This window comes from Panonychus citri, unplaced genomic scaffold (assembly GCF_014898815.1).
Source record: "Panonychus citri isolate SS breed McGregor unplaced genomic scaffold, ASM1489881v1 Contig00135, whole genome shotgun sequence".
Taxonomy (NCBI): Eukaryota; Metazoa; Arthropoda; class Arachnida; order Trombidiformes; family Tetranychidae; genus Panonychus; species Panonychus citri.
Window position 1 is genome coordinate 2,107,483 of NW_026515540.1, and position 17,637 is coordinate 2,125,119.

The following is a 17,637-nucleotide window of genomic DNA, read 5'->3' on the forward strand; positions in this document are numbered from 1 at the left end:
AGAAACAACAATCAAGGGAACAATTAACAGAAGAGACTCGATTATTAATCTCACCTTGAAATGAAAGACGAAGAAGAAAAAAAAACACCAAGAGTGACATTGATTTTTTTAGAACAATTAACAATTTAAGAGTAACGAATAGTAAGAAGCTCATCAAGTTAATTAAATGGAATACAATTAAACTGAAGGATCTAACAATTAAATCTTATTTCACTAAGATGCCGGAGATATCCTCAGGTGATCCTAATTGTGTTACAGGTAAACAAAAATTCCCATAATAGATTAGCAATGTTGAGAGAGAGAGAGAGTGAAAATGTTACATTACAATTGATGTGAATTAAATGATTCATTGTTAAATTATCTTGTTGCACTATTAATTAACTACCATGGGCATCATCGTAATTGACAATACAATAAGAAAAAGAGTTACAATCGAGATAAATTTGATTGTGAAATTAAATCTCTACCAAAAAGTTTATTGTATCTTTGTTTTCTTCCTCCTCTTAATCCTCACCTCTTTTTTTTTCATCCACTCCTTATTTATCACTTTCTCTCTCACTCACACACTTCATCATTTCCATCACAACAATTAAATTGAATTCACTCTCTCATATTCTGATTATTATGAATTTCCCTTTTTTCATCACCGAGTAAAAGATTGAAGTGATTTCATGGTTCGAAGACAAAGATAACCTTGAATCTGATTACTTTCTACTCTTTCCTTTTCATTTTCTCTCTAATTTCTAGGACTCACTCATCATCATCATCAGTTCTCTCTCTCTCTCTCTCTCTCTCTCTCTCACCCCCAAGAAAGAAAACAAACCATGTAAGAGAATCAGATGGACATCGAAAATAGAATTGAGAAAATATCTACTTACCTTAACATCACTTTCTCACTTTGATATTTTCGCAAAAATGAAACGCAACAAACCAACAACTTTGATCACAATTAACTTATCATTAACTTTAATTGTAATCATAATATTCTGTTTATCAACAACAAATTGTCAACTATCAGCTCCATATGAATTAACACTGGGCCATCCACTGGTGAGTCTGTTGATTGAAACTTTTTCTAATATTTTTATAATATTTGAATTTGTTTTTTCTTCAATTCTAATTTAGGCTTTACCAGTTATCGCCAATAACTTATCATCCTCATCAACAACTACATCATCATTATCTTCATCAAGTACTGACTTTAATTCACCAGATTATCTGGGTCTTGGTATTGCAAAGTTCAAAAGAGATTCATCTTTATCCTCAGCATCTCCATGTGGATCAGAAATAAATCGTTCAGAGGGATGGATACAATCACCTAATTATCCATCTAATTATCCTGATTCCGTTTATTGTGTTTACACAATTAACCGATATAATCACGATGTTTGTCGAGTTGAGGTTCGACTCAATGATTTTGATCTTGAAGATACTCGACCTTATTGTGATGCCGATTATCTTGACATTGGATCGGGTTCAAGGATGTGTGGGTCATTAATTCCCGATGCTAAATGTAAGTCAATTCCTAACAATTAAAATGTAACAATAAGCAGAACCAAAATTAATTCTTTCTCAACAAAAATCTTTAATTGTTTCATTGAACTTATCAGTTATCACTTATTTCAATATCGGCGAGTACAAGTTGGATATTATTTTTCGAAGTGACCATCAACGGACTCGAAAGGGATTCTTGGCACATATCAAGCAAATTCCCAATTCTTGTGGGGTTCTTGATGACCTACTAGGTGGTTCAGTGATTCCATCGAGGAAAGTGACATTCGGTGACGATGTAACAATCGGTGGTAACAATCGAGTCGGCCGACAGTTCAATACACCTTTAACTCCACCCGAGACAACGTGCGACACAACCATCAGCTCTTACAATGGTTATATAAGGTCACCTTTATGGCCGACCGATTACCCGCCTAACATGCATTGTGTTTATAGTTTACGTCGACCAGCAATTAACGTTTGTCAGGTCGAATTGGAAATGGTTTCATTTTCAATCGCTTCCGATGGTTACACTTCAACCGATAATGGACACGAGTGTTCATCCGATTTCCTCGAATTTCCCGATCGAAGTCGACTTTGTGGTTATCGAAAAGATAAACGGACCTACACTTATCCCTCGAATTCTGATTCAATTAGTCTCATCTTTAAAAGCGATTCCAAAGGTTCAGCATCGGGTTTCAATATCCATGTGAGACAAATACCATATTCATGTGACATTTATCGGGCACCAAAAGGTAAATTAAGTTAATCAGTTTGTTAATTGTTTACATTGTTTCAATTATATTTTACATTTTCATTTACAATATTACAAAATTTTTGATTACGTTTTGTCATCAATTGAGTATAAACAACAAAATCTTACAATAAATGAGATTTTCTTACAATTATGAGCAAACAATTAACCTTAATTGTTTGACTCTGAGTGTAAGAAACAAAAAAAAAGTTATACAGTGGACAGAAAAAGGCAATTGTTAGCAATTTAAATACAGAACAATAATTAACAAGATTATCACCATTGTCTATTATCAATCAATCTTGTTGATTGTTTGAGAAGAAAATTAAATCATTAAGTTTAATCCTTATTAAATGCTATCAACGAATTTGGTTTTGAGGCTTTCAATTGTTTACTTCAATTGAGAGAAAAGTTAATTGTTCATTTTGTGACCATTTACAAAGTTGCATTTCTCCAACAATTAACTGATTAACTTTTTCTCTCTTCCTTTTTGTTTTGCTTCTGTTTCTTTGTCTTTTATTTGGTTCCAATAATCGATTGATTTTTTGATTGACTAGCAAACAAATGTGATCAAACAATTAACTCAAGTCGATTTCGTCTTCGATCCCCTGGATACCCTGGTTTCCATGGTTCGAGGGAAAATTGTATCTACACCATAGAAAAGGCTTCAACGGGAATCTGTGGTTTCGTCATGGATTTTATTCATTTCTCATTGGAACCCGGTAGAGATAAAAATGGCCTTTGTAATAAGGATTATCTTCACCTTCCGGACGGTGATAGACTTTGCGGAAATGTGACCGGAAGAAGTAAGTTGACCTTTCATCTAGTGGTCACTTGTTTTATACTTATAAATATCACAGAGTTTGAGGATAGGAAGAAAACACCAAGAGAATCAAGTTAATTGCTCATTGATTAGAATCAAATGTAGATGGTGAAAGAAGAAAATTTCTCTTGATTGTTGATTGTTTTTCCATCTTAATTGTGGTTGTTTTTTCTCTCTCTCTCTCTCTCTTTTACTCAATTAGAGAGCTTTGTCTTTCCACAAACAATTAACAGCTCGATGCAAATGTTTTTCTCGAGTGATGGTTATAGAGAAAATTCTGGCTTCGATATTTTAATCACTCAAATCGATTGTGCTTCGACGACTTCATCCTCGATTGTACCTGATCCATATTTACCAAGACGAGGGTTACTACGACCTCCTCCGTCTTCACAATCATTGAACCCAAGACAACAATCGTCGACACCACCTTCGGAACCACAACTGTGTAATAAACTGTCCAACTCTCCGTTAGATGTGATTACAAGTCCACATTATCCAGCTGATTATCCTCCGTATTCAAGGTGTTCCTATGTTATCCATCGGTCATCGCCAGATATTTGTCAGGTCAAGTTACAATTTCTTAACCTCGATTTGGAAAAAACTTTAGACTGCCGAGCAGATTATTTACAAATTGAATCGACAAATGAAAAATTCTGTGGCCGTCAATGGTTCCTACCAGATAAAAGTAAGCAATTAATTGATTGTTGATCCAATCGGTTGTGTTTTCCATGAGCAATTGAATGAAGTCTGAGGATAGAAAAATACAAACAAAACGATTAGAGTTTGAATGTAATTAAATCACCGAATGTGGGTGAAAGTTAATCAATTTGACTGATTATTCAAACGACAAAAATGATGAATTTTGATGATGATGATGATGAGAAATTGATTCAATTGAAATGATTAAAATCTAATTTCTTTCTCTTTCTCTCTCTTTTTCTACTTATGTAATAGTTATACGATTCCCTTATAATTCTGACAATTTAAGACTCAATTTTATTTCCGATGGACAAATCAATCGACCAGGTTTCGAAATTAGAACAACTCAGATTAGAAATTCATGTTTCCGACCGGTCAACGAAGAAGAATCAAGTGGCCTGACCACAGATAACAACAATGTTTGCGATTCATCAAATCTAATTAAAAGTGTTTTCCGAAGTGCTAATTATCCAGCTCCATATCCAGCGAATGTCAATTGTATCTATCGAATTGAAAAATACTCTCGAAATGTTTGTCGGGTCAGTTTAATGTTTTCCGATTTTTCCGTGGGCACATGGGAACGACAGCGAATCTGTGTCAACGATTTTCTCTCCATTAACGGTAAACGTTACTGTGGCTATCGACGGGGAGAAGTTCTAACATTGGACTTTCCCCTGGACCAGTCGTACATTGATATTCACTTTAAAACCGATTCGGTTGACCATTATGGTGGATTTAGAATTGACTATAAACAGGAAACAGCTGATTGCGAATTCGGGTCTTCTTCTCAATCGCCTCTTCCCCCGCCACTTAATCGTCGTCTCATCTCAACCGGGTCTTCGTGTACAGGTCAGATATTTTATCGAACATCGTTCACCATCTCGACACCGGGAATCGATTCGGGCTCATATCAGGAAAATCTTGATTGCGGTTATTTGGTTCGCAAGGCTTCATATGATGTTTGCGCACTCGAAGTGATTTTCAACTTGTTTGATTTAGAAGAATCAACTAATTGTGTTAAAGATCATTTAGAAATTGATGGAATTAAAATTTGTGGCAAGTTACCATCAAATTCAGTTCGTAAGTACAATCAAAAAGCTTTTCAATAATCATATCTAAAAGTTAATCGTAATTTAAATCAATCAGATAAAATTGATTGTCCTCACAATGAGAATGACCTGGTTAATTGTTTAGTCTTTTAATTGTAAACAACTAATCAGTTTTCCTTGTTGATTTAATTGTTTGAGATGAATTTTTTTCATCCCAATTGCTTCAACACTTTCAAGGCAATTGAAATGTTTTCAAACAATTTAATTTAATTTAGCTTAGCTCTTAGTGATTATTAATTATTGACTCTTACTGATCATCAGCTCATCTTAATTGCTGTTGAGTTTAAGCTTATTGATTATCTGAATTGTTGTTGTTTTTTTATCGCAACAAATATCTTACATAATCAAAATCAATTCTTTGATTGTCAATTGTTCAAGGTTGAGCTTGTTTAATCATAACCTTGAAAATCAGTTAATCATTAAATCTTAGCTTAACATTTAACCGTTTCTAACAATTTATATTTTATCAACAAAGAAACAATAGATTCTAATCAATAATAATTATAATCAGTAATCAAGAAAATAATTATAAAGGATTAATAATTAGCTAACCAGTTAATTAAATAATAACCATTTAAGATAATCATTCATTTGCTGGTAGGTAATCAAGGTAAATCAACGATAAGTTTAATCAATTGTTCACTGATGACAATTGAACTTGTAATCAAGACACGAATCTAACAATTAACTAATAATATCAAAATTTGGGACAATTAATGTTAATCACGTTAAAGAGTAAAAAGAAAGATGGATGAAAGTTAATGTTACTTTCATTTGATCATCATTGAAGTTTAACCGATGCAGTTAATCATTTGCAAAAGATAATTAAGAAAATTAAAAGATAACAATTAACAAATTGTATTTTCTAATAAACAACAAAGTAAGATTAAGAGATAGAAAGTGAATGGAAAAAAAAAGAGAAATAAAAACAAAACTTACAGTTGATGGTAATTTATTTCGATAGATCGATTTGAGGGTGTTTTGTTTCAGTGAATTAAGTTAATTGTTTGTGTGTGTAATCAACTAATTAAGGAGCAAGTTAATCCGAGGATGAAGAAAGTGTCAACAATTCGAAGAAAATAGAGAGAGAGAGAGAGAATAAAGAAAAGAAAGAAAATAGTCCAAAGTTGTGATGAGTGAAATGTTTTGATAGCAAACACGTTGGACCATAATGAGAATTGAAGATCGCTAATCAGTTGCAATCAAATTTAAAGAGGTTATTCAATTAACCAAATTGGTTGTTAAGCTCCGTAAACATCATCATCAATTGAATTTGATTAGTATTTTTTTATATACAAACAAATATATAATAAAGATCATTAGTTGATGATGATGATGATGATGATGGGAAAACATAAACAAAACGGTTAATTGTTGGTTGATTGTTGTTGGCATTAACGGTGAAGCTAAAGGAGGAAAAAGGTTGCATTTTGTTAAGAAAGTTTTTCTTTTTATATTATTTATGGAAACAAAATAATCAATTAAATCATCATCATGATTAATATAAAATCTAATTTTTTTTGCTTTTTCTTTCAACTCTTTCTCTTTAGGAACCTATGAGTTTAAAGACAATGAATTGTTGATCAAATTTCACAGTGATTCCAATGGAACCGGAGCTGGACTTCTGTTGACTTTAAAGCAAATCAAATGTTGATTGGGATTTGATTGTTTTTTTCTTAATAATCTTTTTGTTTTGATTGGTAACAAAAAAATTAACGCAAATGTGAAACCGAAGGCGCCGAAATTGGAAGCTTACTTGGATTTGAGTCTTTTCAATTATCTAATTAAGAGAATTGTTGTTAATCAAAAAATATTTTCACTGTGTTAACTCATGATCATCATCAATAATCATCATTTAAATACTCTGTAAATGAGTGTAATCTTTTTGTGTGTTTGTTTACAGCGTTTGCCGTTGAATAACCAGCCAAATAAAAAACATTTTCATGTTTCTTTTTATACGTTGAAGTTGTGTCAGAATTTGAATATTTGATGAACACCTTTTGTATGTTTTGTATTGTCTTCGATGTTGTTGATTAACTTTTAGATGAAGTTAATTCCAGTGATAGACAAAACTTTGGACTTTTAAATGTAATATTTGTCTAAATTTTATATCAACAAAATATGAATAAATCTCTTTTGTGTTATTGGTTACATCCTCAGTTTGTTGACTGGGCCTGAGGCTGTAATGGTTGTTGGCTTGTCGTTGTTGTTGATACTGCTGCTGATGTTGTTGTTGTTGTTGTTGTTGCTGCTGCTGAAGATGATGAGGCTTGTTGAGAGGATGAAGATTGGGCGGTTGATGGTGCATGCGATTGAGAAGATTGAGATGATTGCTGGTGAGGAATTGATGATGATTGGGATGCCTGTTGTTGCATCTGTTGGTGTTGCTTTCGACGTCTTTGTTTGGACCACATTTCATGGCAATCTTGATGTTGTGGTAAACTATTTGAAGGAAGACAAAAAACATTTCAATTTATTGACATAAGAAAAAAATGAGAGACATCATGATAATCAATCAATGAGCTTATGATGTAATACTGATAGTCTATTGCAAATTGATCAAAAAGGGTAAATCGACACTTACGATGGTGGAGACATCGAACTGGCGTGTAACCATTCGGATTTTAAAGCTTCTTCAGCGGTTATCCTTTTAGCTGGATCAAGGCAAAGCATAGCATCTAACAATTCTAAAGCTCCTTTTGGTACACTATGAGTCGAAAGAGTAAATTAGATTAATGAGAGAGAAGAAATAAAATGAATTATGATGAATCAACTTACAAATTGAATTCTTCTCTTAATCTACGTTTGTACTGTTTCTTAGGCTTATAAGTATTCCACAATGGAAGGTAAATAACCTGGAAAATAATAATAATAAATATGAAAAAGAGACACAAGAGTTAAATTACTTGAAAGAAAATTAAGATAAACATAATTAAAATAAGTAATATTAGATTAACTTACAGAAGGCCATGATTGAGTAGTTGGTGTACCACACAATCTAGATATGCTTTCTAGTTGAACTTGTTCATTACTAGCTTGAAAAATTGGTCTTTTAGTAAAAAGTTCACCTAAAATACAGCTGAAGAAACAAAAAGAAATCATGATTATTAGAAATTAACTCGTATTAACAATTAAAGAAACAGAGAAAATGGTTATTGATTATTTTTCCAGTGGAAACACTTACCCACAACTCCAAACATCAATGGCTGGTCCATATCTTTCTTCACCTAACAACAGTTCAGGAGGTCGATACCAAAGAGTTATCACTTTATTTGTATAAGGCCTTAATTTATCTTCAGCACTAAAAAGTCGAGCCAAACCAAAATCAGCTAATTTAATTTGACCTCTAAATAGTTTGGAAAAATACAAAGCAATTGAAATTAGAGTGTTTTAAAAAAAAGATCATAATTCAAATTAACTAACCTGTTATTCATCAAAATATTTGAACATTTGATATCTCTATGAAGAAAATTATTTTTATGACAATAGTGAAGACCATCAATCAGCTGTCTCATTGTATGAGCAATATTGGCTTCATTAAAATTAACTAAACCACTTTCCAATAGTCCCATTAAATCATGATCCATATATTCAAAAACAAGATAGAAGGCACCTTTTCGTTTCGAGAGAAATTAAGTTAATTGTTAGAATGAGGATTAACAGTAATAGTTAAGGAACCTACAATTACCTTTATCTTTTCTAAAATCTAAAACATTTTGTTTATCTGTAACGATCTCTTTTAAATTGACAATATTTTCATGGTTTAATTGTCTTAAAATTTTTATCTCTCGAACCTGATGAATAAAAGGAACAAAAAAAGGAAAGAATTAATCAAATTAATTGTTCAAATTAATCAATTGTAACTGTTTTTCTCTTACCGCTGTAATTGGGAATCCTTCCTTTTCATTTTCTAAACGCACTTTCTTCAGTGCTACAATAGATCTGAAATTGAGAGAGGAAATTGAAAAATGAAAATGTTAATTAAAGAAGCGAAAATGATTAATTACTCTTGAAGGAAAATATAGAGAAAAAAATCCACTGGATTATGACAACTTACTTGTTAATCTTATCCTGAGCTTTATAAACTTGACCGTAAGTACCTTCACCTATTTGTGAGATTATGTCGAAAACGTCAACACAACGTGGATTTTGATCTTGATAAGGTGGATATGTTTTATTAAGAATTCGAGGACGTTTACGTATTCTATCTGGTCGATTTTGGTCATCTTCATCTGGATCAATTGATTCACCAGATGCTGCTGGCAATGGTAATTGAGTTAAACGTGAGTTTACTGAGTGATGAGACGAACCAGTTTGATTGGTTCGTTGAGATAATTTTGAGCCCACAACGGGTAATGGTAGTGAAGGTAATGTTGTCGCTCTCATATGTTCAAAACCATTATGTTGTTGAACTTGTTGGGATTGTAATTGTTGCTGTAATTGGTGAAGATGATGTGGATGATGTTGATCTGACATTATGGTTCCAGGATGAAGCATGTTTGAATTCATGGGTTGTTGGTGTGAAAGTTGTTGCGTATGTAGAGATGAAATTGGAAGCTGTTGAGGAGGCATAGGTGGCATGGGTGGTATCTCATTCATTGAAGTCAAATCACTTGGTTTCTTATTCTTAAATTTAGCTTGTTTCATCAATTCAGCTCCCAGGCTGCTGGATGCATATCTATTTTCCAAGGAGAGACCTTGATTGCGAGAACGAACATCATCATAGTTATCTCGATTTCGGTGAGGTGAACGAGGTGAGGGTGACCTTGATCCAGGTTTAGAGGACCGACCAGGTCTAGATGAATGTGGTGACCTTCCTGGAGACCTGATAGTACGGCCAGCGCGTGGAGATAAAAGAGGTGAAAGAGGAGCTCTTCTAGAACGAGGAGAGATTGGAGTCCGTCGGTATCTTGGTGATCCAGGTGATCTTGGTCTAAGTGGGGAACCAGATCGATCCCTGAATTTAAATTCAAAACAGAAAACAGATTAATATCAATAGACAAAACAAAAAACAATAGGCATTAGCAAGCTAATTTAAATAAGCTACTTAGATAAGATAGGATTTAAAGGAAAGCTTAAGAATATAATCAGATAGAATTTGGCAAAAAAACATGGCGATGAATAATTACCTTTCATAAAGATTTCTTTTGGAACTAGAGTTAGGGGGAGATTTATGGCGAGATCTGTCCTTAGATTTCTCATAAGGTGACCTGTCTCTGGTTCGTTCATGGGATCTTTCCCTTGATCTATCGAAAGGTGAACGGTCCCTTGGATGATCAAAAGGTGAGCGATCTCTGGTTCTTTCGTAAGGCGAAACATCTTTAACTCGTTCATGAGGTGATCTTTCCCGTGATCTGCCTCTTCCATTTGATGAATACTTGCTACCCCGTCCTTGATCTCTAGATGACCTATTTGAATGACTTTTGTTACTCCTTGAAGCAGGATCAGCTCTTCTGTTGGGAGATGATTTATCTCGACTTCTAGGAGTGGGAGATATTTCTCTACCGGAGTATCTTTTATCCCTGATTGGTGATCTATTGTATGATGTTGGTTTACGGGAGGAAGTTGATGATGAAGATGTTGGCGGATATTTAGCTCGATGTGGTGATTTTTCCCTTTCAGTGAATTCCTTTGAACGATCACGATCTTTACCTCTATTACCACTGTCAACATGTCTTGGTGGACTTGGTGATCTGTCCCGGCGACGTTTAGAACTGGCAATATCACCAGGTGGCGGTGGACTTTTACTCCAAGAGGTTCGTCTGAATGATGTTGACGAAGAGGGTAAAGGTGGTGGCGGCGGAGGTGGAGGTGACCATGAAGGTTTACTAGAATGAGGGCTAGGAGATCTTCTCCTTCTAACATCACTATGAGGAGGTGTACGAGATTTTGATTCTCGATGATTTTTATTACGTTTTTCAGTTTTATCATAATCAACTGAAGGTAATTCAGGTGGTGTTCTGGATCGAAGAAGAGGTGGCGGTGGAGGCGGAGGTAGTTGTCTTTTGGATGATTTCTTTTTCCTTATTTCAGAATCTTCTATTCTTGGTTCATCCATATCACCAATATGAATAGGAGAAAGATGGTCTGTTGATTTTTTAGGCTTATCTATGAAAGAAGAAGGTGATTTTTCTGGTCTCAATTTAACTGAAGGTGAGGCTTCTTCTATCCTAGATTTTGATGGTCGAGGACTTTGAGGAAGAGTTGTTTCTTTTTCCAGCTCTTTAGTTAGAACTGGCGATGAAATTTGACTGATTTCTTCTTCACCCAATGGCGGACTTTGACTACTAATACGTGATAAAGGTGAGTCTGGATAGTCCTCCCTTTTATTAGATACTTTAACTGAGCTAGTTGATTCTTTACCAGCTTCACATTCTACTTCACCTTCTTCGGCATCATCCTGGTAAAGGAAAGTTAAGAATAAGAGAGAGAGAGAGAGAGAGAGAGAGAGAGGAAAAAAATTAGACAAAAAATATAAAAAAATAGACAAAATTTTCTGGGTGAAAAGAGTGAAAAATATTTACATTTCTTTGGTCATCAAAAGATTGAGATTGAATGTCATCTGTATCCGAGATATCGTCATATTCAGGTACAAGAGGCTTTGAGCTCAGAATCCTAGGCTTTGGGTCATATTGATCGTCATTAGGTTCTTCTATATCATCACCAGTCTCATTACGACGGCTCCTGTGCCGATCCTTTTTATGACGCCTATGTTTACTTGTAGAAGATGATGAAACATCACTACGATCCATAACACCAGAAGTATGTGGACGATGTTTATGTTTCCGGTGTTTCTTTTTCTCATGTTTATGGTGTCTATGTTTTGAGGAATGTTTTCTCTTCGCAGCAGAAGAATCATGTTCAAGGTGACGGTTTGATTCCAAATCTTGACCAATATCGCAGTCATCATCAGAGGATAATGGTGAATATAGACTATTGGATGACATGTTACTAAAAGAGAAGAGAAATAAAAAAAATTATGAAGGAAAAAGACGAATATATAGAGAAGAGAGAATAGAGAAAGAGAAAGAGAGAAAAAAAGAAAAAAGCGAGAGGAGAGAAAGCAAAAAGACGAAATAAGGAGCCAACACAAAGACAGAAGAAAGAAAAACGAACCATCAGCAAATGGAATAAAAAACTGTACCTAAGACACAGAGATTAAATTGAAGAATAGAACAAAAAAAAACAGAAATCAAAATATTAAGAAGAATGTGTAAAAATCATCAAGAAGTGAAGATAGAAGACAAACCAACCATTGCTGGTTTTTTTTCAACACACAAACATATAGCGAGAGAGATAGAGAGAGAGAGAGTAAATAGCAATAGAGAAAAATATAAGGGGTGAGAAAAAGAGAGAAGAGAAAAAGTGGAAAAGTGAATAGGCAGCAAAGTCGCTGTTTAGAAAATGGTCAACATGCAAGCGACCAAATGACCATTTTAACTTACCTGATTTACAACCGAAAACAAGGATAATAATTAATTAAACAGCTAAACGATAGATTAATTAATTAATTTACAGAAATTTAATGAAAAAAAAAACTAACTCATTTTCTCATCTCACTTATATTTTTTGTTCCCTTGGCAACGGAGTCTAACAGTCCGAAGGGACCGATTCCTAATTTAGAAAAGAAAATTTTTAATTTTCTTCTCTAAAAAATAGTTAATTGTTTCGATTTTAATTCTAATTGAAGTTTGGAGAATTTATTTTATTTATATTATGTATATTGTGGATTTTGATTTTGATTTTGATTTTGAAGAATTGGGTTGGAAAAGGTTAGTCAGTTTGAGTGGATTTTGATTGTGACTTTAAAGTTGACTAATTGTTGTTTTAATTGTTGTTGTTGATTTAAAATCAATTAACTCATTCAACTTTGATCTTCATTGATTAAGGTTCAACTGTTGATTATCAGTTTTAACTTTGAGGCTTCATTATGGTTGTAAAAAAATCAACGGATGTTAATATTTCCTGTTGTTGTTGGTTAACAATCAATGAACAATTAATTTCCTTTTAAACCATAATTATGATTGTTATGAGATGAAAACAATTTAACTTGATGATTAGTATGACAAACATCAATTTATTGCTCGTAATGTTTTTAAATTAAAGAAAATATCAGAATAGTCTTGAAACTAAATTAAATCAATATGATTGATGTGAAATGTTCATCAACTAATACCAAGTTAAATTGTGACGCTAATTGTGAAATTTATAATGAATGGACATCGATTTACAATCAACCCGAGATTGAAGTGATCATTTTAATTCCAAATGGTTTAATAACAACATTAACAGTCACAAGTGAGACTAAATTGTTTGAAATTAAAGAGGTAATCAACTTTGTAATACTCGAAGGTCAATTTTCCGTTCCACTAATTGTTTACTCTAATTGTTAGGAAGTTTTTGATTTAGCCGGTGATCTGCCAATGTACGGGGCCCTTTACGATAGACAGGGTTACATATTTACCTGTGTTAATTTCACCACCGGTGAACAGGAGGAAATCGATGAGACGAGAACAATTAACGATGTGAAACCTTTCATGAAGATACTTCGATTGCTTGAACGAAAGGGTAACATCGCCTCGAAACAATTAAACGCTCAAATTGGTCCATTGATTGGAAAAGGTACATTAGAACATTTAAAAAAATTCGAACTTTTTTTGTTCTTCTTCTTTTCTGAATAATTCATTTTCTTTTTCATATCTTAGGATTACATGAATTCGATGCTTTGAAAAATTCTGAAATCAATGACTTCCGTTGGAGAGTTAGGTTAAGATGTGAAGAGATTGCTGACCAACGGTCAAACGGTTCGTGGATCGATAAAGTTAAATACAAATATCCAGTTCGAATTGAACCAATGAAAGAGATTCCTTTATATTTGAAAGATCATTTATCAAGTGGAACAATTAAAATTCAAACACGAATTAAATTAAAAGATCCAATTGAAATGACAGTTAATTATATGAGTAAAACTGTTGATTTGATTAAATTAGCTTTCCAACAATATCAATTGGATTACGATGAAAATAATTACACTTTCAAGATATTTGGTCAAGAAGAGTATCTTCTTGATTGTCAACAATTAATTAATTACAAGGTTTGTCTCCATAGTCTCAATAGTTAATTGTTTAGAATTTTTTTTTCTTCATTCTAATTATCTTTTAATTGTCATTGCAACAGTATGTTCGGGAATCATTGGCTGATTACCAAGTACCATCGTTCATAATTGTCGCTAATTCAGACATTGAAAGTGAGTGATTAACTTTATTGTTGAATTAGTTAACTAATTGTAATCTTATATCTTGACAGTCGCTGAGAATTACATAGTAAATCAATCGGATGATTTTCGTCAACGAAGTGCATCAATCGCTTATTCAACAATGGCCGGAACTAGTCGTCGAAAGGCCAAACCGAAATCATCGTTTGCAATCAAGGATAAATTTTCGATCACAATTAACAATTGTATTAAAATTAACCATTCGGACGATGTGAAAATAGCTCTTTCAGTTGGTCTCTTTCACGGCGGTTCCATGTTAGCCCATCAATTGACCACAAGTGAAGTTGAAAGTACCGAAGGTTCAGCGACTTGGGACGAAACTTTGACCTTCGACATTTCTATTTGTGACCTTCCTCGAATGACTCGACTTTGTCTCGTTTTAAACGAGATTATGGTTCGATCTCGAAAAGGATCTCGAACCGTTTTCTTTAGTTCAAAAATCTCTTGTGACATAACAACAAATCAATTACGTTGGGTTAACACTCCACTTTTTGATTATCGTGGACAATTAAAAACGGGTAGTTACACTTTTCCAATGTGGCCTTATCCCGAATCGATTGATGATCTGACTGAGAATTATTTTAATCCACTCGGAACCGTTTTACCAAATCCATTCTGTTTAGAATCGACTTGCTTAACAATCACTTTTCCCAAACACTCATCAATCAAATCTAATCAAGAATCGGCCATTTATTACCCGACCCTGGACACGATATTGACCCTTTCGACGACAACGATCCCGAAAGAATCCCGAGGATCAGGTGACCATTCACCATCATCTCGATATTTGGAACAGTTAAAATCGATTTGTACTCGAGATCCATTAACCGAAATGGCCGCTAAAGATCGCGAACTACTTTGGTACTTTCGTGAAGATCTAATTCTTTACCTTCCAACAGCATTACCTTATTTACTTAATTGTGTCAATTGGTCAAATCATCTGTCGGTTTGTTCAATGTTACGTTTACTTGACCGCTGGCCGAAACTGGAACCTGAGCTTGCCCTTCAACTGCTTGATTATGCCTACGCTGACTGTACCGTTAGGTCATATGCCGTTTCTTGTTTAAGATCAATGTCCGATGACGATTTATCCCTTTACCTGTTACAATTAGTTCAAGCACTTAAATACGAGTCTTACCTTTATTGTGACCTGGCCTTGTTTTTACTTGAACGAGGATTAGTTAATCGTCGATTAGGTCACCAACTATTTTGGTTACTTCGATCTGAAATGTCCGAACCAAGTGTCTCAACTTATTTTGGACTTTTACTTGAAGCTTATTGTCGAGGATCAATTGATCATATGAAAGATTTATTCAGACAAATGGAAGCCATTAATAAGCTTAAACATATGAACGAAATAGTTAAACGTGAATCAATCAAACGGAAGGAATCAAAGGAACGAACTTTGACCGTGGTTATGCACGATATTCTAGAACAGTCCTACTATAAGGAGTCACTTCGACAGATCACTAATCCTCTTGATCCAAGGATTAAATTGTCAACCATCAAGGTGGACAAATGTAAACTAATGGACAGTAAAATGAAACCTCTTTGGTTGGTCTTCAATAATTCAGATCAAGGTTCCGATGAAGTGTCAATTATATTTAAAAACGGCGACGGTAAGTGAATTGATACTTGCGACAATTAGTTGGGACTAAATTTTCGATTTTTGTTTTGACCTTTAAGACTTGCGACAGGACATGTTGACCCTTCAAATGTTTCGTATTATGGATAAACTGTGGAAAGATGAAGGACTTGACCTTCGATTAACACCTTATCGGGTTATCGCCACGGAGAAAAGTGTTGGACTCATTCAAGTTGTACCTTCGACTCAAACACTGGCCAAGATACAGAAAAGTAACTCAATGAAAGCGACCTCAGCATTCAACAAAGCCTCACTTCTTAATTGGCTCAAATCTCACAATACAACGGAATCAACACTAACTCAGGCCATTCAACAGTTTACCCTTTCGTGTGCCAGTTACTCGGTGGCCACTTATGTACTCGGTATTGCCGATCGACATTCAGATAATATTCTGGTCAAATCAAACGGTCAAATTTTACACATTGACTTTGGTCATATTCTTGGTAAATTTAAGGAAAAATTTGGCATCCGTCGTGAGCGAGTTCCCTTCGTATTAACCAATGATTTCGTCTATGTAATCACCGCCGGTGGTACTCGAAGAGCGGACTTTAACACCTTCCAATCAACCTGTGAACAAGCATTTATCATCTTATGGAAAAAAGGTCACTTTATATTATCACTTTTCGCAATGATGCTCTCAACGGGAATTCCCGAATTATCGTCAATCCGTGACCTGGACTATCTTCGGGAAACTCTTGTCCTCGATTACACCCAAGAAGAAGCCTTAGCCCATTTCAGGTCAAAATTTGACGAAGCCTTGAAAAATAGTTGGAAAACAAACATCAATTGGTTAGCTCACAATATCGCCAAGGATAACAATTAACACAACAATTGATTATCAACAAAAATCATTTTTTTCTTTTTATTTAAATTGTTCACAAAATGGGGCGAAATTTATAATTTAAAGAATAACAATTAAAAATTCCATTTAAATTGTTTCCAATTGAATTTGATGTTACCTTAGTGTTGCCCAACTGTAATAGCTGACCTTTCGTTTCTTGACCAATTGATCGGGCACATCATTTGTTGGGACATTAACTAAACTGGACGTTGAATATTCAGCTAATGAAGGTGGAATTGAATCATCATTGTGACGATTGTGTCTCTCAATTGGATTGTTAATCGATTCACCATTAATGTAATCACGTGAATCGGATTCGGAAAATAGGAAAGATATTAAATTAGAAACAATTATGATACCAATTAGTGTAAATAGTGAAGAGATTACAATAATTAACCAAATTGCTAGAACCATGTTAATTGAAGGAAAATTGAAAACAAATGAAAAGAGAATCAAATTAATCTCGACAGTTAAAAGTGAAAAATAATTAACCCATTAAGAATCGAATTGATCAACGAGCTTGAAGAATTGTGAACAAAAATCAAAGAGAAAAAAACGAAAAATCGAAAAATCGAATCGATGTATCGAAAAGACGAAGATAAAAAACCGGCGACAATTAAATTAATTTTAATTATTCTATGAGAATTAAAGAACAATTAAAGAGAAATTATCTGATTGGAGGTGGAAAAAAGTTCTCATTGTAAATAGATAAAAACAAAGCCGAACAAGAGTGAGAGAAACGATGAGATTTCAAGAGAAAAAGAAAAAAAATTTGTTCGAGCAAAAAATCATTGGAGATGCCGGGGATCGAACCCGGGGCCTTTCACATGCAAAGCGAACGCTCTACCACTGAGCCACATCCCCAACACGAAGTAAATTGCTGATATTTTTCATCTAATCACTGATTTCATTTTTTCTCTTTTTCCACTTTTTCGGCTCATCTTTTCACTTTTTCAATTTCTTTTCATTTAATTTTCCTTCAACACTCAACTCACCATCTC

At 34.0% G+C, this 17,637-nt stretch overlaps 3 protein-coding genes and 1 non-coding gene across 8 annotated transcripts; 2 read left to right on the top strand and 2 right to left on the bottom strand.

Annotated features, from left to right (window-relative positions):
- Positions 1-15: 15 nt before the first annotated feature.
- LOC128391918 (cubilin-like) lies at positions 16-6,834 on the top strand. Of its 2 annotated transcripts, XM_053351877.1 has the most exons (8): positions 16-258; positions 811-1,050; positions 1,126-1,513; positions 1,611-2,246; positions 2,803-3,051; positions 3,271-3,753; positions 4,023-4,847; positions 6,427-6,834. In XM_053351877.1, exons 2-8 carry the CDS (start codon positions 916-918, stop codon positions 6,528-6,530), a joined length of 2,820 nt encoding a protein of 939 aa, XP_053207852.1. In that variant the 5' UTR covers positions 16-258; positions 811-915; the 3' UTR covers positions 6,531-6,834. The 2 variants fall into 2 exon arrangements, with proteins under 2 accessions (XP_053207852.1, XP_053207851.1); XM_053351876.1 differs by lacking the exon at positions 16-258 and having other exon boundaries at positions 603-1,050.
- Positions 5,812-12,472, bottom strand: LOC128391917 (cyclin-dependent kinase 12-like). 4 transcript variants are annotated; one of them, XM_053351871.1, is made up of 12 exons: positions 12,322-12,472; positions 11,401-11,827; positions 10,006-11,276; positions 8,934-9,833; positions 8,755-8,818; positions 8,559-8,670; positions 8,300-8,489; positions 8,061-8,222; positions 7,838-7,955; positions 7,655-7,731; positions 7,461-7,583; positions 5,812-7,318 (listed from the first exon to the last, which is right to left on the bottom strand). In XM_053351871.1, the coding sequence occupies exons 2-12, from the start codon at positions 11,821-11,823 to the stop codon at positions 7,033-7,035; spliced, it is 3,726 nt and encodes a 1,241-aa protein (XP_053207846.1). In that variant the 5' UTR covers positions 11,824-11,827; positions 12,322-12,472; the 3' UTR covers positions 5,812-7,032. The 4 variants fall into 4 exon arrangements, with proteins under 4 accessions (XP_053207846.1, XP_053207850.1, XP_053207849.1 ...); XM_053351875.1 differs by having other exon boundaries at positions 6,542-7,318; positions 8,565-8,670; XM_053351874.1 differs by lacking the exon at positions 12,322-12,472 and adding an exon at positions 12,021-12,180 and having other exon boundaries at positions 6,542-7,318.
- A 439-nt stretch (positions 12,473-12,911) lies between these two features.
- On the top strand, positions 12,912-16,738 carry LOC128392069 (phosphatidylinositol 4,5-bisphosphate 3-kinase catalytic subunit beta isoform-like). Its single transcript, XM_053352051.1, has 6 exons — positions 12,912-13,203; positions 13,270-13,498; positions 13,582-13,970; positions 14,054-14,123; positions 14,183-15,769; positions 15,837-16,738. Exons 1-6 carry the CDS (start codon positions 13,021-13,023, stop codon positions 16,616-16,618), a joined length of 3,240 nt encoding a protein of 1,079 aa, XP_053208026.1. The 5' UTR covers positions 12,912-13,020; the 3' UTR covers positions 16,619-16,738.
- A 690-nt stretch (positions 16,739-17,428) lies between these two features.
- On the bottom strand, positions 17,429-17,500 carry Trnaa-ugc (transfer RNA alanine (anticodon UGC)). Its single transcript has one exon. It is a non-coding gene; the product is annotated as a tRNA-Ala (tRNA).
- Between the last annotated feature and the right edge of the window lie 137 nt (positions 17,501-17,637).